Source organism: Phyllobates terribilis, unplaced genomic scaffold (genome assembly GCF_046119375.1).
Source record: "Phyllobates terribilis strain yellow unplaced genomic scaffold, ASM4611937v1 Scaffold_1__5_contigs__length_1240528914, whole genome shotgun sequence".
Taxonomy (NCBI): domain Eukaryota; kingdom Metazoa; phylum Chordata; class Amphibia; order Anura; family Dendrobatidae; genus Phyllobates; species Phyllobates terribilis.
In genome coordinates, this window is record NW_027362761.1 from 321,142,500 (window position 1) to 321,163,676 (window position 21,177).

A 21,177-nucleotide genomic window follows, 5' to 3' on the forward strand; every position below is an offset into this window, starting at 1 on the left:
AGACTGCATGAAAGTAAATACAGAGGGTTCACTGCACGGTGCAAGCCACTCATAAGCATCAAGAATAAAAAGGCTAGACTGGACTTTGCTAAAAAACATCTAAAAAAGTCAGCACAGTTCTGGAAGAACATTCTTTGGACAGATGAAACCAAGATCAACCTCTACCAGAATGATGGAAAGAGAAAAGTATGGTGAAGTCGTGGTACAGCTCATGATCCAAAGCATACCACATCATCTGTAAAACACGGCGGAGGCAGTGTTATGGCTTGGGCATGCATGGCTGCCAGTGGCACTGGGTCACTAGTGTTTATTGATGATGTGACACAGGACAGAAGCAGCCGAAAGAATTCTGATGTATTCAGAGCCATACTGTGTGCTCAGATCCAGCCAAACTGATTGGTCGTCGTTTCATACTACAGATGGACAATGACCCAAAACATAAAGCCAAAGCAACCCAGGAGTTTATTAAAGCAAAGAAGTGGAATATTCTTGAATGGCCAAGTCAGTCACCTGATCTCAACCCAATTGAGCATGCATTTCACTTGTTAAAGACTAAACTTCAGACAGAAAGGCCCACAAACAAACAGCAACTGAAAACCACCGTAGTGAAGGCCTGACAGAGCATCAAAAAGGAGGAAACACAGCGTCTGGTGATGTCCATGAGTTTTCAACCAAGTACTAGAAATGAACATTTTATTTACAATTATTGAATCTGTCCAATTACTTTTGGTCCCTTTAAAAACAGGGTGGCACATGTTAAGGAGCTGAAACTCCTAAACCCTTCATCCAATTTTAATGTGGATACCCTCAAATGAAAGCTGAAAGTCTGAACTTCAACTGCATCTGAATTGTTTTGTTTAAAATTCATTGTGGTAATGTCTAGAACCAAAATTAGAAAAAGGTTTTCTCTGTCCAAATATATATGGACCTAACTGTATAGTGAGCAGTAACTGTAACAGACTGGAAGCAGCTGCAGTGAGAACAGAATACAACTTCCTTTTCTCCCCTGTAGCCGCTGCTCCAGTAAGCCGGCCTAGCACAATTTAAAACACTATTTACCTGCAGATTACCCCAATATCTATAGATACAGGGAACCCGATCACATTCAGAAACACTAAAAGAAAATGAGGACTATTTTATGATGTGGGTGAACTAGAGTTTACCTTCCTGAACACCATAAGTGACTTAACGGGAAAGTCGCAGAGCTCTTTGTTATTGTGCTATTTCAGCTAATGTTTAAGCATACAGTAAATCTTGCATTTGGCTGAAATGTAACTGTTTCTGTTCTATGTTTTACTTCTAACATTTAGAAGTAGAAAACAATTAAATTGGAGAAAATGCAACAAATATACCGCCGCTGGATGCAATTATATAAATTTTATTAGTATGTAACCAAGGCAAATTCAGGGGTGATATGGGTAGCAGCCTAACCTCAAGTACAGTCATGTTAACCTACAGTGACTCATGGCTGACTGCGCAAGCACAAAACATTTTGAGGGATTATTGCACAGTTAGAGCCCTCCCATGAGTGGGTTCTCCCTGTCATGAAGCTAGTGGTTATCTCAACATGGCACATCACAGAAGCGTACTTTCACAAATAGACTTGCTTAACACATAGTATTACACATCGCATTCCATAGCTTTGCGATGGGTTGGGTGGGTCCTTCACCCAGTCTCTGGTAAGGAGTGCACTTTTTCTGACTGAGTTCCACTCAGCCCTTACTCTAGATAAAATCCCTTCCTTTTTTTCCCTCTTTCCATCAATATTCCCCTTACATCCCTTCCCATAGGATAGGTGATGAATGTAATAGCTGTAGGTCCGATTGCTGGGACCAGATTAAAACCTTTATTTTTAGGATCAAAGTCCCATTTGCAGTAGCATCCTAGTAAAGCTAAGAAATTTGTAAGAGAGGTAAGACAGGACTGTATTGTCAGCAGCCAGAGGGGGTAGAAGACTGATTCAGCTCAAAGTGAGTCCCAGTAGCACAAATAAGTAACAGGACCAAGTGGGATATGTAAAAGCAAAAATAACTTTAAAACACCTATTACATCCTTTTAAGACTTCTGGTACGAAAATGAATAATAACCCTTTAAAAAGATGATGTATGGTGTCATGTACCGACAAAACTTCAGTATTTTAACAAAAATAGTTTATTGCACAGAAAAAAAACTTTGAAAGGAATCTTATGCACATATTGTATCCACATGCTTTACAGAGCATTATATTATGTACAGTTTTAACAGTTTAAAAGTTGTAATCTTATATTATATAGATATTCCACATTTTATCATTTGCTTAAGATACATTTTCTTCTCTCTATAAATAAAAGCACATTAAACATTGTTAATGAAAAAAAATATTACATTGCAATATGTATTTTAGCAATCCACCAAATAGTAATCAATATATGCCACAGACTTCCATAACATCACAAACCATTCAGAATCAACTACAAAACGCTAGAAGTCTTCATGTTTGCAGGAATTTATTTTTCCTTTTTATTTGCAAAGTATCAGTTTCCAAAATCTAAGTGTCAGTCTGAGAAAAATAAAAGCGAAAGTATATTGCCAAACGCAATTCTGCATATACTAATTTAGGGAAGTTAGCGCTTTGTATCCCTTATTGTGATGGTAGTGTTATAGGTAAACTTCACCTTGGAACCCGAAGTCAGGTGCTCCAAACTGCCACTGAAATGTCACCGAGAAATCTAAAACCCATTCGTTTTTTTACTAGATACTTCGGAATATGGACAGCATCCTTCATTTCTTAAGTATGCCTGTGACCCACAATCAACACAGACAGCTATGTATTGCCTGAAAATACAGTCAGATGGGTGCTTGACTGTGGAGGTAACACACACTATAAACCTATTTTAGTAGATTTCTGGACCAACATAGGAAAAACCATAAATAATATAAACTATTGTGACTTTATAACCGTGAACATACAACATATACAGATGAAACAAAATAGAAAAGATCAGTTTACAAATGAGAACACACCAATGTCCTGAATGCACACGTGTATAGGGTTTAGCGCACCTCCGGGTCTTATACATCTACAATTATGGAAAGTTATTTAGTGACTTTCCCAACACTATCAAGGAATCAGTCATTACATTACTGGCCAGTTATAGCTGACATGCAAAACCCCGAAATGTTTGGGGCTTTGCATGTTCGTGTTTTGCATTTGTCGTGTGTTCTAAAATGAATGAGGTGATCAAAAATGCTTTACAATAGTAACAAGGCTTTGATACAATTTTGACTGGATTTCCTGGGTGTGAAGAATACATACCCACTAATAATTTATGCCACACCTAACTATTGAGATAAGAATATAGGCTGGATAAACAGCATGTACAGTAATTCCCTAATACACTGGTTCTGAGAGCAGGAAACCATGGAGGTTGCACAGGGTAATAATGGGGATTCCCTTCTATTACTGGACCAATCTCTGTTAAATTGGCGTTGGCTATGATAACAAGTACGGGTTCACTATTGGCATATTATACATGAACTTACACATTAAATGGGGCTTGTCATCTCTCTAGACAGGTCAGTTTAGACTTCCCATACAATAACAATGCTTAAACACTTTCTTTGAACGCTGCATTGTCCCGTACCTTTGTTGTGTAAGACCTTCCTCAATTAGTCAGAACAAAGAGCTACTGTAGACCACTGATCCCTTTCTCAAGGACTTGGCACAGCCATGCAGTACCATATTTTTCCTTTCTTATCTCCAGCAGGATTAATATACAGCTACCAGCTAATACACCGGATGCCAGGGGGTTTCAGTTTCAATGAATAGTCCTTAGTTAAAGGTGCAAAAGCCAATATTACCATATTAAAATTGTAGTCACATATTCTAAATCTCCAAACAGAAAAACTCACCTAAATTAACATCAACTGACACATTTACACTGCTCATAGTCACATGTGTAAGATCAGATTCAATTCTCCCACATGGCACCAACGACACATTTACAAACTTTTTTATTCACTTGTATAGTCCCAACAATCTCATTTGAGAACAATTCACACCACCACCATACATAAAAAAATATATATCCTTCAGATCCAATTAATACTAGGAGACTGCCAGTAACATACTATAATAATTTTTTTATGAATGTTATGATGATGGAAGAGGACTATAGGTTTCTATCTGTGGCATATAATAAATAAGTAAACCTTAAATGGTGAAGTTTACATGCCACCTTCATCTTACAGTGTGCACTAGTCCCGCAGATACTTCTCATCCGTAAGCAGTTCACTTATCACTTCTATTCGGGAATTGCTAATGGTCCTCAAGATAATTAGGACCTAATGTTATGAATATGTATTATAACAGCCATGGGTGGAAGGGGGGAGAGCATTTATACATATCTATTCCTCTGGTAATATTCTACTTTCAATATTTCTGTGCTTTCTGTTGGAAAGTACATAAATAAAAATGAAGTGTAGGGTCATTAAAAATGTGGAAATTAAGCTACATCCATCCTTTGTTACAAAAGGCACATAACATGTTTGTGACTTACACAATATACATGTCATCAAATCCCCATATGTCTATATTAGGTCTCTTGCTTTTGAACATCAAAAATGTGCTGTGCTCTTTTCATACCAGTCTGCTATACAGATAGAAATGTTTCCTTCAAGAAATATAAAGCAGCCACACTAGGGAACAACAGTCTATAAGGCCTGCTCTTGTCTTTCGGTGTCATTAGTGTTGAGGTTCTGATCCTGAAGTTTTGCACTGCACACAACTGGTGTGTCGGGTAATGAAAAGTCCTGTAGTTGGCCCTCAGTCCAGGTAGTCATCGATTCATGCACAGTTATGGTGTGCTCTTCCATTTGCTTTTGGAGACTGTCCATTTCTTGCCTGGAAAGTAAATGTTACAAGATTAACCTAATAAAATCAAAGATGCAGACATTACGGAAAAGAATTACAAATAAACTCTCATCCCATGGAGGCAGAAAGCTTAATCTCCCCTTAAAAAACAAGATAATATTCTTGTATATGTGCCGACAAGCATGTATGGTGTAGCATAGTAGATGGTAAGCACTCCATGCCTGAGCCTTCTTCCCCATGTAACCTTCCATCATTCGTTTGTCATGTTTATTGTACTTGTAACATACTAAATAAAATCTACAATATTAATCATCGTCATAAATAATGAAACAGCAGGAGTGGTTTCCCTCCTCAGCCCTTCCCTTTTAAACAGCCATAACTTTTTTATTTTTGCACAGATAGACATATGACAGCTTGTAAAAAAAAATATTCCAAATATGGTGAAATAACCCGCAATACCGCCATTGGTTTTTGAGTTTTATTTGTACGGCATTTATCGTACCGTAACAATGACCTGAAAATATGAATCTCAAGGTCAGTACGATTATAGAGAAACCAAACTTAGTCAATTTTTTTATTGGTTTAAAATAAAAAAAAATTTGGTTTGTGTCGCCATTGTCTGACATCCAAAACTTTTTAATATTACCTTCAATGGAGCTGTGTGTGGGGGGCTTGTGTTTTTTGAGTGGCGAGCTGGTGTTTTTATTTACAACATTTTGGTACATAATAATATGATCTGATCGCTTCTTATTGCATTTTTTAGAATTATTGTGGCGACCGAAAAAAAACCAAATTATGGTGCTAGGATTTTTTTTCTCATTATGGCATTTGCCAATTGGCTTAATTGATTTTACATTTTGATTGATCGGACTTTTATGGACAGTGTTACCAAGTATGTATATTTTTTCTTACTTTTTACATTCCATTGTCAACTCATGATAAAAGAGCGATTCGAATTTTTATAAAAAATTTTTTTCCCTTTTTTTACTTTGCTAGTTCCTGTAATAGACTTAAACCTATCTATCACTTTATTATTATCTAATCACTTGTATTATATAGAACAATACCACAGTATTCAGTGAAAAGGATAGTTTCCCAGCCATAGAAAAGATCACAGCAAGTACGCGGGCGTTCAGCCGGCCCATGGCTGTCATAGCAACCCATTTGCTCAGTGACTGACAGCAGCATTTAAGAGACTAATAGCAGAGATTGGCAGGCGCAACGATTGCTATAGTTAGGTGCAGATGTCAGCTATATAATATAGCCAGCATCTGCCCAAAGTCCCTGACATGCTCAATGATGTAATAGTAATGAAGTTAGTTTCAGCAAACATTAATGTTTATGCCATAAATCCATACATGGACGAAAGGACAACACTCTATAGAGACCAACACCATATGGAAACCTACACATAAGACCAGGTTCACATACTTCAGCATATTTCTAGTTCCGTGTACAGACCTCAATATCAGGTCTGGTTGCAGGTCAAGCACTTACAGCCATATATGTATCAGAGGATGTAATGTTGGGAAACCGCAGTCAGTCTGGGCATTGCGAACTGTACAGGGATCGTGAAATCTAAATTAGATCTTCTAATAGGAAAATACTTGTGTATTTGGCCATTCACAATCAATCAGATAATTATAGAATGGGATTCTTGAAACAATAATAATACTTTAATTGGCGAAGACAGCTATTCAAGTTTTTCAGAGGCTCTCTGCTGATCGTTGTAGGCTTCAGGAGCTCTTCTAGCAGGGAAGCTGGAACAGGGCAGTCAGGGATCTTAACCGGAGTCACAGGATTAGATGTTGTAACGTCTCCTTTAAAATCCTTCCTCTGTAGGAAACAGCAAGAAAAGGTACATAAATAAAAAAAGATAAGTAAGGCATGCACTAATTAGAAAACATGGATAAAACTGATCATCAAAAAAAGTATTTTATTAACCATTTAAGGACTGGTGTATTCTGGGACTTGACTAGCCCATTTTGTGAGGGGGCAAGCAGGTAGAGGAGTCCCTTTCCTCTCTTGAGCAGCTAAAGGTTTGTGCACATGAGCGAACCCACCAGGTTTTCTAAGAGAAAGATGCTTCAAGACACATTGGTGTTTTTTTGTCCTAAAGTGCCTTTTCTGCATCTTTTTGATCGTTTCCTGAGCATTGCTTTGATGTTTTTGACCAGTGGGGGTTTTTTGAGCGTTTTTCTATCGGTTTTGGGTTGTTATTTTTACTGGCTTTGTCTTCTGAAGTGAAAAAGCTGGGAAAATGTTCAAAAAGATCCCGATGCGTCCTTTGATCCTTCCCATTGACTTGTATTATAAAGTATTGAGCATCTTCCAAGCAGAAGACACCAGAAGAATGGCCAGGTCACTTCTTTTAACCCCTTCATGACCTTTGACATACAGGTACATCAAAGGACAAGTCCCTGCCTTTCATAGAATCATAGAATGGTAGAGTTGGAGGGGACCTCCTGGGTCATCTGGTCCAACCCCCTGCTCAAAGCAGGATTCACTAAATCATCTCAGACAGATGTCTGTCCAGCCTCTGTTTGAAGACGTCCATTGAAGGGGAAATCACCACCTTTCGTGGCAGCCTGTTCCACTCATTAATCACCCTAACTGTCAAAAAGTTTTTTCTAATATCTAATCTGTGTCTCCTCCCATTTAGTTTCATCCCATTGCTTCTAGTCTTTCCTTGTGCAAATGAGAATAAAGATGATCCTTCTACAATGTGACAGCCCTTGAGATATTTGTAGACAGCTATTAAGTCTCCTCTCAGTCTTCTTTTTTGCAAGCTAAACAATCCCAAATCCTGCAACCGTTCCTCATAGGACATGGTTTGCAGACCAGTCACCATTCTGGTCGCTCTTCTCTGAACTTGCTCCAGTTTGTCTATGTCTTTTTTAAAATGTGGTGCCCAAAACTGTACACAGTATTCCAGATGAGGTCTGACCAAAGAGGAGTAAAGACCGATAATGACTTCACGTGATCTAGACTGTATGCTTCTGTTAATACATCCCAGAATTGTATTTGCCTTTTTTGCTGCTGCATCACACTGTTGACTCATGTTCAGTCTATGATCTATTAGTATACCTAAGTCTTTTTCACATGTACTGTTGCTTAGCTCTATTCCACCCATTCTGTATATGCTTTTTTCATTTTTATTTGATGTGGACTCAGACGCTGAGCCTGCATCTGTCACCGCACATGACAGCTGTTCTAATCACAGCCGAGTGTGGATCAGAGTTCCACCCCTGGCTATTAACCAATCACTGACAGCGGCATTTAACATGCACCTGCAGGAAGAGAGTCACAAGTCCTACCCATTGGCAACCCTGCCACGTGATGGTGGGGCGCTGATGGGTTGTCATGATAGCCAAGGGTCTGTAGAAGACCCCTATGCCTGTCATTATGAATCTCAGACTAGACTGTAGCACTGCTATGTGTAGAACAGGCGATCACAGGATCACAGCTTCAAGCCTCCTAAGTGGACTATTGAAACCAGTAAAAAGTGAAAAAAAAAAAAAAAGTTTTAAAAAATATTAAAAAGAAAAAAAAAAAAAAAGTTTAAATCACCCCCCCTTTTGCCCCATTGAAAATAATAAACAATAACAAAAAAAAAGTACACATATTTGGTATCACTGCGTTCAGAAATGTCCGATCAAAATATAAAAGTAAAGTAACCTGATTAGTAAACGGCGTAATGAGAAAATAATTTTTTTTTGGCCGCTGCAACATTGCAATAAAATGTAATAATGGACGATCAAAATATCGTATCTATCCCAAAATGGTATCAATAAAAAGGTCAGCTCGGGGCGCAAAAAATAAGCCCTCACCCAGCCCCAAATCACAAAAAATGGAGACGCTACGGGTCTCTGAAAATGGTGACATAAGTACATTTTTTTTCTTACAAATTTCAGATTTTTTTTCACTACTTAAATAAAAAATAATCTATACATATTTGGTATCTGCGTACTTGTACCCACCTGGGGATTCATATTGCTAGGTCAGTTTTAGCATTTAGTGAACATGGTAAATAAGAAACTCAATAAAAACAATTGTGGAATTGCATTTTTTTTTTTTTTTTGCAATTTCACTGCACTTGGAATTTTTTCCCGTTTTCCAGTACGCTAAATGATCAAATCAATAGTGTCATTCAAAAGTACAACTAGTGCCGCAGAAAAAAAGCCCTCATACGGCTATATTGACAGAAAGATAAAAAAGTTATGGCTTTGGGGAGGTGAGCACAAAACTAAAGTGCAAAAACGGAAAATCTCAAGGTTGTGAAGGGGTTAACCACTTGGTGTCTTTAGAAATCTAAAGTGGTTAAAAGTTGCTCAGATACCTGAACATAGAAATGCATATGTTCATTCTTTTGGGTGTTTTTGGAGTGCTTTTTCGGAAGGTTCCGGTTAGGACCCACCTGAAAAAGATATTGTGTGCACATACCCTAAGGGTTTAAGTATCCTGGATCAGAAATTTCTCTGATCTTGGCCACTACAGGAGGTAGCCAAGCTGTCAATCACAGTAATTACTGCAATGTACATCATGTATAGAAATGAGTGAATATGAAGCTGGTAGGTATTACTGGGAACATTTGCAATCCACTGAATCAGTCAGATCTGCATTCATGTATTTTGCATTTTCAGTTTACAGGAGATTTACTTGAATTATTATCACTTACAGTCCACAACTATTATTCCACCTATTATTATCTCCACCATGATAAGAAGCTCTCAATAATGCCCAGGGTTTCCAACAGGTTGTCAGACAACCTTGTGACAATGAGACCATTCCTTGTTCTCGTTAAAAGTGTTACTGACCAAGAGGTATTGGTAAAACAAGAAATTAAATTGTAAAACACAAGAATCATCTTTACAACATGTTCTTGTGTTTTTTATTCTCTGTGACCCAACTATTATAGCATTATACAAGAATAATAATTATGTCTATAGAGGAAAAAAAAGTATATGTATTATTAACATTGTATGCTTAAACAAACAATTAGTGAAAGTAATATATTTAAAACGTGGGCAGCAATTTATTTTTTTAATTTTTAACCTTTTTAGTCCGACTTTGACGAAGATCTAATTTTAGTTGCTGGTTCTGCTGTAGCAACGTCTTCATGCTGTTTTTTAGCTCAGTCACTTTCGTCTGCAGAATGAACTTGTCCTTTTGAGTCATGGTTAAATCTTCTTGTACAACCTCAAGTTCAGCTTTAAGACTCTGTAGTGGAGCAAAAGGGCAGTGTTACAAATCTACACTTATTATAACCAATGGAAAAATCACATTATGGCAATGTTGGTCAGCAAACTACAATTTATTCAACTTGCGGATACAAGAAAAAAATCCCCATGGATCCCCAATGTCTTCCGTACTTCACTAATGTTAATGTTTTTCTTATCATGCCATCACTTACTGATCAGTAAGGGCAGAAAAAGCTGGGACTCCCACTAATTCTTAGGCCCAGATTCATCAAGACTGATATTTTGCACGCCAGTCTTGATAATGGATGTGCTGGATTAAGAGGTGTCACGTGGCATTCAATAAGAAGCGTGCGCCCCTTAATGAATTTGGCGCATCTCTCAATTTACTGTGCACCACCAAAAGAAATGTACTCAAGTAAGGGACTGAAGTATGTTTCTACCTTAATTTACACCACTTTGGTGGCATAGTTTATGATGAATTTGCAGCAGTGCTCGGACACACCATTTTTTGGCTAATCTCTGCGCACTTTTCAAAAAGTTGGCAAAGCTAACCAGGACTGTAGTAAATAAGCCAAACGTAGCAACTGTAAGTTGTACAAAAAAATTGAGACACTTTAAAATTCTGTTGAAAACTGATGAAACAGGGTTTTACTGTTTTCTGGTCAAACATAGTGCAGGGAACTGCCACACAACCTCATTGCCACACAGCCGGGTAGTCAGAAGCACCGAGATGTGCCGGAAAAAAAGCCAAAGAAACTTCAAAGCTGGCAGGGATCCCAGAGGTTACTTATGCAATAGGTCATAAAAAGTCATAATGTTCAAAAGATGGAAAAAAAAAATCCCTAAACATTATTATGTACCTGCTGAAATATCAAAAAGAGAAAACAAATGACGGCTTTTGCATACCTGAAGCAACGTCTGAACGTTCTCCAATTCTCTTTGGTTACGTTGCTCAGTCATATCCAACTGTTGCTTCAAGGACTGAATCTCATGCTCCTTCTGTTCAACCTCCCACTTCAGATCTTCTACCTGGAAAAAAAAGAGAGACAAATGATGTATTGAATGTACAAATGCATCTGTAGAACACAGTCTAAAAAAGCAAAGGAATGATTTTTTTTAAGTCATCGAAATTTTAAATGGCTTAGTCCACAAAAAACACTTCTCTACAACACAAATGATTCCTAGGGGACCCCCCATAAGTCATTAAAATCGCTGTCCAGAGCTCCCATTCCTTGTTTGAATGGAGCAGTGGTCATAAAAGAACAGTACTATACCATTCAAAGTCTAAAACAGGACCTTTATTCTGCCAAGGGCCATTTGGATATTTATACCATCCTTCGAGGACCGTACAAATTGTGCGCTAATCCTCCCACAAAGTACGTCCTGACGTTGGCACGGATGTCAGGACTAAATCTTTCATTGCATGTGCTTCAGCTTTCAGTAGTGATCACTGTGTGCGCGTGCTCACAGACCAAGATGAAATTGAAAGGCTGGAGGCAGTCAAAACACAGCTGCTGGCCCAAGCACTGCGATCCCTGGGAATCTGCCCGAGGGCCGAAGAAAAGGTCATGAGGTTCCCCTCCAGTGGTCTAAAAGGCACAAAAGAGGTAGCAGGCTATAGAGCCAACCACCAGCACTTGCAGATAATGTAGATTTAGGAGAAAATACAAATCACAGCCTTTATTACTAGACAATGTTCTGAGCTGATTATGGCTACAGAAACTTCAGTCCTCATTGGGAATTCCAAAGGTTATATGGACATTTTTCAAGTCTTTTTTACCTCTTGATTAACTTGTGGCTTCTTAACAAGTTGATCATCTAGTTCCTTCTGGAGAATTATCAACTGCGACCGTGCTTCAGCCAATTCTTGCTGAAACCGCGACAGTTCCTGAGAATGCTTCTCGTCCTGAGATCTGCAAGATGAAACAGACATCATCATATTGAAGTTCAGGATATAAATATTCACTATAGCTAATTGTAGAACAAGGAGTAAAGCTCAAATAACCCATGCTGCTTTAGACTGTAGAGTAGTAAACCTAGGTTACACATGGCTATTTACTTGCAATTTATTTGTAGTTGGTATAAGAAAAATTCAGGTTTTTCCCAGTACTTACTGCAGTTTTTCAGCCTCAGCTTGAAGTGCTTGAATCATCTGTTCCTTTGCCTGAAGTTCTTTCTTGACCTCACTTAGTTCCAGCACTGCAGCCCTATAGTGCCTCCTGTTGTGTGCCGCGTCTGCCTTAGCAGCAGCAACCTGTTAGCAGACGATAAGGAGAAGCTCTATTAGAACTTACTGCAATCATGATAGATTCTTGTAATTAGAGAGGTTGTTTTATCTTTCAAATGTTGAAATTCCAAAGTGCTTGTAAAAACCAGCAACTTGCAATCCCTTATTAAACATTCTCTCTGTTCTCAAGAACTGAACCACTGGATCCGGTCAGCATCAGTGGCCTTGCGCTTCTCACATGATGCAAAGGCCAAAAGCTGCCTCAGCATCATGGTTGTGTCACTGTCAGACCAGTGACAACCATGCTGCCGATCCAAACTATCAATTTTCAGCACCACACCGACCCCTGGTAAGGAGGAAGCCAGTAGTCAAGGGATTGGTGCGCTCATAAAGAAAAAAGATGATACAACCCCTAAGTAAAAATACGACATGTTAGACCAGTATCAATCAAATCCATATCAGTGTTCAGAAAGATACATTTATAAGAAAATATTTGGACCAGTCACCGACTATGCATTTTACTCTACCCATGAAAGAACATCTTTTACCTGCTCAGCCAGGTTGGTGACTTTGGTCTTCTCTTTTTCCAAAGCATCTTGCAGACTCTGCACCAAATCTCTCATTTGTCTGTCTTCCTCTTCTTTACGCTTCAGGACTGCTTGGACCTGTTGAACATGTTAACTATGATACATCTAGAAGAGAACTAATTCAGCAGTTGTTATATGACAAGGACACATATGGAACCTGCTAAAATCTTAGTGCAGGCTCATATGCGTTGTGCACGCGTCTTCTTGTGCAAAGTGGCTTCGGAGATAAGTGGCAGTTATTTCAGAGGCCATGGACTAACACCCATCTTCTTCTCTTTTCACACAGGTACATGCTCTTCTCCTGCACATTCTACTTGCTGTATATGCCGCCATCTATTGCTCTGCTCCCCTGATTCAACTCACTGGTACATGCTCTTCTCCTGCACAATTCCTCTGCTTTCTGTATATGCCGCCATCTAATACTCTGCTCCCCTGATTCAACTCACTGGTAGAATTCTCCTCTTGATATTTCTGCTTTATGTCTGCCCTTTCCCCACTGTAGATTTTATCTGATGTTTAGAGGTGCCAAACAGCAGAGCCTACAGAGTCCTAGCTCTGTCTTTGATCACCCAGCCATCTCCTGGTGAGATGAGCAGCTGCTAATTTAGCCACAAGCAGCTCCCACAATGCCCCTCAATTGATGGTTTAGTGTGCCCTATATATTTAGAAGCTCCTTAAGGGGTGCATGCATGCTGGGTTGTGCACGCGTCTTCTTGTGCAAAGTGGCTTCGGAGATAAGTGGCAGTTATTTCAGAGGCCGTTAGTCAGGGCAGGAGTCAGGTAACCAACACTTTGACCACTTACTCTCTTTTAACCATGTTTCTGTTAGCTCTCACTTTTTCCTCTATAGTTCTCCACTTTCTATTAACCCCTCAAATCCCTACACCTAGTAAGAAACTCTTCATCTCTCCCTCCATCCTCCCCATTCATCTCACCTCCTCCTCCGAAATATTCCTCAACATTCAATCCTGGATCTCCAAACACAGACAGCCACCTCATGCTCTCTCTTGCTCCCACCTGCTAACGCTTTCTCTGCTCCTCCTCACTGCTGGAGATATCTCTCCAAATCCTGGTCCTCCTCGCCATATCCCCACAGTTACTTCGACCTCCTATCCACGACCTTCCACAAACTGTCGCAACCCTTCTAACCTCATACCCATACCACTAATCCCCACTTCCTCAGTTGCACTAACAGGAGCTCTATAGAACGCTCGCTCCGTCTGCAACAAACTTTCCTACATCCACGACCTTTTCATTACTAACAAACTTTCCTTCCTCGCCATCACCGAAACCTGGCTCACCCCCTCTGACACAGCCTCCCCAGCTGCACTTTCATATGGCGGATTCCACCTCTCCCACACCCCCCTCAGTTCTAGGACCTCTACTCTTCTCCATCTACATCTTTGGCCTGGGACAGCTCATAAGAGTCTCACGGCTTTCAGTATCACCTCTATGCTGATGACACACAGATCTACCTCTCTGGACCCGATATCTCCTCCCTACTAACCAAAATCCCACAATGTCTGTCCGCCATCTCATCCTTCTTCTCTGCCAGATTTCTAAAACTCAACATGGATAAAACAGAGTTCATCATCTTTCCACCCTCTCATTCATATCCCCCCATCTGACCTATCCATCAACGTCAATAGCTGTTCACTCTCCCCAGTCCCTCAAGCTCGCTGCCTTGGGGTAACCCTGGACTCTGATCTCTCCTTCAAACCACATATCCAAGCCCTTTCCACTTCCTGCCGACTCCAATATCTCCTAGATCCGTGCATTCCTCAGCAAAGTCTCTGCAAAAACACTAGTGCATGCCCTCATCATCTCCCGCCTCGACTACTGCAACCTCCTGCTCTGTGGCCTCCCTTCCAACACTCTTGAGCCCCTCAAATCTATCCTAAACTCACCTGCTCGACTAATCCACCTGTCCCCCTGCTATTCCCCGGCCTCTCCCCTCTGTCAATCCCTTCACTGGCTCCCCATTGCCCAGAGACTCCAGTTCAAAACCCTAACCATGGCATACAAAGTCATCCACAACCTGTCTCCTCCATACATCTGTGACCTAGTCTCCCAGTACTTACCTGCGGCAACCTCCGATCCTCACAAGATCTCCTTCTCTACTCCCCGCTTATCTCCTCTTCCCACAATCGCATACAAGACTTCTCCCATGCATCCCCCCTACTCTGGAACTCTCTACCCCAACACATCAGACTCTCGCCTACCATGGAAGCCTTCAAAAGAAACCCGAAGACCTACCTCTTCCGACAAGCCTACAACCTGCAGTAACCACCGCTCCACCACATTACTGCATGACCTCCTCTACCCCCACCTACTGTATCCTCACCCATCCCTTGTAGACTGTGAGCCCTTGCGGGCAGGGTCCTCGCTCCTCCTGTACCAGTCGCTGACTCGTTTTGTTAAGATTATGTAAATGTTTTTGCTATGTATATCTCTATCACATGTAAAGCGCCATGGAATAAATGGCGCTATAATAATAAATAATAATAATATTAATTTTTAAATGAAAGCTCCACTTCGGTGCCCCTTAATGCATATATGTATAGTGTGGAAACAGAGGCGCAACGACCGCGGTGGCAGTGGTTGCGACCGGGCCCGTGAGGGACCCGCCAACGCCCACACAAACTTCAACTGGATGTGCGTCCTCGGCATGCACATGACTGGGGGTGAATGGCAGTAACGTCATGGGCTCCTGCCGATTGCACGCTGAAGTCAGCTTCAGATGATAACATACTTTAAATTGTAATTCTGGGTTACAATGTAGACTTTGACTACAGGCCACTGTTTTCTGCAGGCTTTTGCTTAGAAAACAGACTTCTGCTGCCTTAATTATCAACAAAGTAACAGGGAAATATTAAATTCCTAGCAATGCTGCTTACTTTTAGGGTTTGGTCAAGGGTGGTGAAATCTACTGCAAAATACAGTAGCAACAAAGTCATGTCATCCATACGCTGCAGGTATTTTCACGTCAGCAATGTTCCTAGCCCTAATGCGAATTGGGCACAGATTTATGGCAGAATTCCCTCTATTGAGTGCATGAGGGACATCAAAACCTGCAGTCCCTGCAGCTATCAAATGGGACTAGATGTCATTGGAACGGCGTGACAGCTAATTTATTCTTGATACCAATTTGGGTTAAATACAATGTTTTGACAGCCTCTTATTGCATTGCTTTATTTCTTAATTTTTAATGAAGGGAAAAGGTGGGCAATTCAAACTAGTTTTCATATATTATACTACTATTTTGTAGTTCCCTTAAAGGGAATTTGCCACCCCTTAGTTATCAGACCTCTAATATAGGCATACAGGTTATAGAAATGTAAATCAATCCTTACAGGTCTGATTGCAGAGAAATCTCTTTTTATTCGATCAGTTTTTCTAGGCTTGGCGTCAGGGGGACGCCAAGAAATGCCTGCCTATATGCTTAATTTAAATATTCCCTTCCTCCACTGAACGTCACAGGGCCCTGTGACGTGCTGTCTAGAGCTGAACATCCCGCGCATCCTGCTATCCGGGAAAAAATGGTGACCAAACCTCATTGTTGTGCACGCCAGAGGTCACTGGAGTGGAAGTGTGGAAATCACAGTGACTCCCGGCGCCTGTGCACTGGAGCAGACAAGTAAATTAGTGCAGGGAGAAAAAAAAAAAGCGCCTTCAGCTATAGGCACATTGCGCATGCGCGGGATGTTCAGCTCTTGACTGCACGTCACAGGGCCCTGTGACGTTCAGGGGAGGGGGGGGGGGGATAGAGGTTTTTTTGGTACTTACCGTAAAATCTCTTTCTTGGAGCCTTCATTGGGGTACACAGGTAACCATGGGTGTGTGCTGCTGTCGCTAGGAGGCTGACACTATGCTAGAAAAAAAAGTTTTAGCTCCTCCTCAGCAGTATACACCCACCGACTGGCACGAAGCTCGTCAGCTTGTGAAAAAGCAGTAGGAGGAGCGTGCTAGTGTGACCTGGTGAAGGTAAAAGGACCAGGTGCGTGCCATAGGCTGACGCTGTTAAGGCACTTGGAAACATACATAAGAGTAGGTGCATAGGGAGGGGTGCTGTGACAGATTCCCTTTAAAGGGACTTGAATCTGCAATCGGCCAATTGCTTGTGCTATATACAGCAATACCATGGTACTGCCATATATATAGAAAAATCACAGTCTCTTATGAATGACAGACATGGGGTTTTCCAACAGTCTTCATGAAAGCCGCCATGGCAACTCATTGGTGCCCTGTGATCGCTTTGCAGGGGCACCGATGGGTGATTAGAACAGTGCGCCCCCGGAAACGCACTGTAAATGCCGCCGTCGGAAACGCACTGTAAATGCCGCCGTCACAGATTTACAGCATAAACAGCAGTGGGCACAGCTCCGCTCGACATAAGGCTATTAGAGGCAGATGATGGCTGAATAACACAGCCATCATCTGGAGGCAAACATGTGGGCACAGCTGATATTGGATATACCAGTACATCCAACGTTGGTAAGGGGTTAATACAATTTAGAATATTAAACTTTACTATAACACATGTACATTTCTATAAGCCACGTTCAATTAGATTTAGTTAAATAACTTATAATCTCAAGACATCTTTTACTTTCCAAGAGTAAAGCATTTTGATTGAATTTAAATGTATGTACCTGCAGGTTTAATTGTACCAAATCTGCCTCTCTCTTTGCCAGAGCAGCCTCGAGTATATTGTTGTGTTCACGTAGTGCCGCGTTGGATTGTCCGAGTCCAGTTAACTTTCCTCGTTCATGTTCTAATTCCAGCGTCAGTTTTTTGTTGAGGTCTTCTAATTTTTTTATTTTCCTTTTAAAGCCACGAGATTCCTGCAGCTGTAGCATACAATAAAGTGATAAAAAGATTATACATCTGTTACCTAAGTACAGAAAACCTTAATATTTACCAGAAACATTAAAAAGAAATTTCAGTCTACACAACAAACTAAATCTGTACATTTCAATATAAATTTGTAATCTGTTTTCATACGTTTCTTTGTTTTGTTTAGCAGGTGTACAACGATCTGATCTATAATAAAAGGATTGCTTGCATAGATGTATTCTGTTCTGAGTGGCTTTACTTCTTTTTTTGTCATTTACCAAGCCTTATAAGCATTAGGACAGACTTATTATTACTGTCCCAATTAAGTTAGACTGCATAAAACCAGACCAGAAAAAACGGTGCCAAATTTAGCAGAGGTGCACACCAAATGATAAATGTGGTGCATCTTGCTTCATATATCATTTTTTCTTTCTTTACACCATACATGTCAAACTCTGACCCAAATGGCAATTAGATTTGGCCCATGAGGAAATACCCAATGTCTACTAGAGCTGGCCTGCCGTAATAGGCAGCACATGCTAAATCTACAAATCATTCTTTATGTACATCACCCGCCCCCTCCTGCCTCTAATCCCAACAAGTGACTTCAAAATGACCACACCAAAGACGAAGAGCACCCATCCCCTCCCCAATACACACCTTCAACACCTCACATCACTCCTTTGATGATGCGGCACTGCAATCACTTCTCTGTTCCGGTGCCTGTGTCCCACACACAAATACATGCATGGCTCCACACACTCCTTCCCACAGCCTGCTCAGTGTCGCATCCACTGACCCTCTTCTGCCTCCATTTTGACTACCTGCTGTTATTACCATTCTGCCTTGCGATGTGCATACTCTTGCATTATCATAATGCCTCACCACTAGTCTTATCCCGACTTTCCATATAGCCAAACCTGCTCCCTGACTATATACCATTTTCACCATTCTGCCTATCCTTTCACTTATACCTATGCATCAGCATTCTTCCTCATTACTCGTCTCATTTACCATTACCCATACATATTCCCTCACCCTCTAATACACCCCCATATTTTTACCTATGTACTGCATAGGTCACCACTAATCTTAAAAAATAAAATAAAATAAAAGTTGTATCTATTTATTTTTTTTACACAGTTTACCTGCCTTTTTTCTGACTTCCATCTCATCTCCATTTCTAGATCTCTAGATTCAATGTTTAAGCAAATCTTAAAAGAGGTTTTTCCACGGACAAAGTACACTTTAATCAATAGATCTTGGAATAATAATAAGCTACACAATTGGATGTGTTTAAATAAAATGTTCCTGTGCTGAGATAATCTTATACATAGGCCCCGGCTGTGTACTGTGTAATGGCTGTGTGTGACCACGCAGGGACATGGTCTGATCATACCACAGCTCCTGGGTAGGAAGCAAATAAGTATACAGAAATTACAGCATGGGATCGCAGCTACTGGTTTCTGTAAGGAAAAACATTTCCCTGCCTGGTGAAAACCTTGTTTTAACTGTCAGAAAGAATCAGCTTCGATCCCATGCTGTAATGTTTGTACAGTGCTGCTCACCATTATTGGCAACCCTTCAATTTTTTTCATAGACTGTACAATATCTTCAGAAATAAATGGAAATGTACCAAAGTTATATCCTCAGGATTTTTAATTAGTGGTCCAAAGTAATACAACAAAACATTGTTCTTCAACTTCCATGTTACAATTTCAAAGAAGAAACAAAATAAACAGCATGTGCAGCAACAAACGCACCTCTAGTTAATACTTGGCTGCACAGCCTTTGGCATTGACGACAGCCTCCCAATGTTTCTTGTAGCCATCTATAAGCTTCTTGTACTTCTCAGCTAGAAGTTTCTCCCACTCTTCTTTTGCAGTTTGTTCAAGCTTTTGAATGTTTGAAGGGTTCTTTTTCCCAATGGCAGATTTCAGCTCACCCCAAAGATTTTCAATGGGATTGAGGTCAGGACTCATTGCTGGCCATTTTAAAACAGTCCATTTTTTATTTTTCCATTCTTGTGTACTTTTGGATGTGTGTTTTGGGTCATTGTCTTGCTGGAGGACCCATGATCTTCGACTCAAACCAAGTTTTCTTACACTGGGTAGGACATTTCACTCTAAAATCTCTTGATAATTCTCTGATTTCAGGATTCCTGTGATGTGGTCAAGGCCTCCAGTACCAGATGCAGCAAAGCAACCCCACAGCATTATGGATCCTCCACCATGCTTAACTGTTAACAAGGTGTTCTTTTCCTTATAAGCTTCATTGTTTACAGACGGCGCAAATTGTTGATTTGCATTCCCAAAAAAGTTCTATTTTTGTTTCATCTGTCCACAGAACATTTTCCCAGAAGGATTGTGGTTTGTCAAGGGACGCTATGGCAAAGATCAGTCATTCCTTTTTAGGTCTTTTCTTCAGCAAAGGTTTATTCTCTAGCCTTTGCCCATAAAGCTCTTCTTGGTTTAGTGTGCAGTGTATGGTACTTGTTGAAACCATGACCCCAGACTGTTCCAGGTTGGCCTTCAGGTCAGGTGTTTGACGTGGTGTTTTTTCCACCATTGCACCAACCTTTGAAGACATCTCTTGTCAATTTTCCTCTTTCCCCCACGTCCAGGGAGGTTCTTGACGGTTCCATGCTTGGAAAACTTCTTAATAACATTGTGCACTATTGAAACTGGGATACCAAAGTTTTTGAAGATGGCCTTGTACCCTTTAGAAGTCTTTTGTTTGCTAATAATAGCAGTTCTGATGTCCTCAGACAGCTCCTTTGTCTTCACCATTGTGAAAAAGGAACAGGGCCTACCATGTGTCTTTTTAAAACATTGGCACCAACAATCACAGGATAATCTCTTTTGTGATTTACTACAGGCGAGTCAAAATGTGTTTCCATACTAAATTAATGTAAAAGGGTGCCAAATACCATAGTCACAGCAAGCTTTAGGTTTTTCTATTTTTCCCTCCCATGGTTTTTTGTTTTAAAACTATTGTTTATAATTTGCTCTTTTGTATTTAACACGAGTGCTCGATACAAAAAAACTGTTTCACTTGATTCATGTTTTTCAAGAGATATTTCACATTATGTACTTAAACTTCATGGGTGCCAATAACGATGAGCAGGACTGTATACACTTTTGCTTCCTTCCCTGCCCAGGAGATGTGGTATGATCAGACCATGTTCCTGCACAGTCAGACACAGCCATTACACAGTTCACAACAGGGGCACATTTATAAAATTATCTCAGCACAAGAACATTTTTTAACACATTTAATTGTGGAAATTATTATTCTAAGATCTATTGATTAAAATGTACCTTGTTCGTGGGACAACCCCTTTCAATTTGTTTCCATATGAAAAGGTTCATTGTTATATTGAATGATAAGGAAAAACTTACTCAATTGTAGACATTGATATTTATTTAAAAAAAAAGTTGACCCACGACTTTGTCCAAGTTTTTAACTGTGTAT

At 40.2% G+C, this 21,177-nt stretch overlaps 1 protein-coding gene across 2 annotated transcripts in view; it reads right to left on the reverse strand.

The window, feature by feature from the left end:
• Positions 1-2,135: 2,135 nt before the first annotated feature.
• The window catches only part of GOLGA3 (golgin A3), a 56,732-nt gene continuing 37,690 nt past the window's right edge, over positions 2,136-21,177 (reverse strand). For both annotated transcript variants that reach the window (XM_073675873.1, XM_073675864.1), the window contains exons 18-25: positions 17,520-17,717; positions 12,829-12,945; positions 12,168-12,307; positions 11,834-11,966; positions 10,960-11,082; positions 9,908-10,072; positions 6,528-6,688; positions 2,136-4,882 (exon numbers count right to left, since the gene is read on the reverse strand). In XM_073675873.1, the coding sequence (XP_073531974.1) occupies positions 4,693-4,882; positions 6,528-6,688; positions 9,908-10,072; positions 10,960-11,082; positions 11,834-11,966; positions 12,168-12,307; positions 12,829-12,945; positions 17,520-17,717 (1,227 nt within the window). In that variant the 3' untranslated portion in view covers positions 2,136-4,692. The remainder of the gene's footprint in view (positions 4,883-6,527; positions 6,689-9,907; positions 10,073-10,959; positions 11,083-11,833; positions 11,967-12,167; positions 12,308-12,828; positions 12,946-17,519; positions 17,718-21,177) is intronic.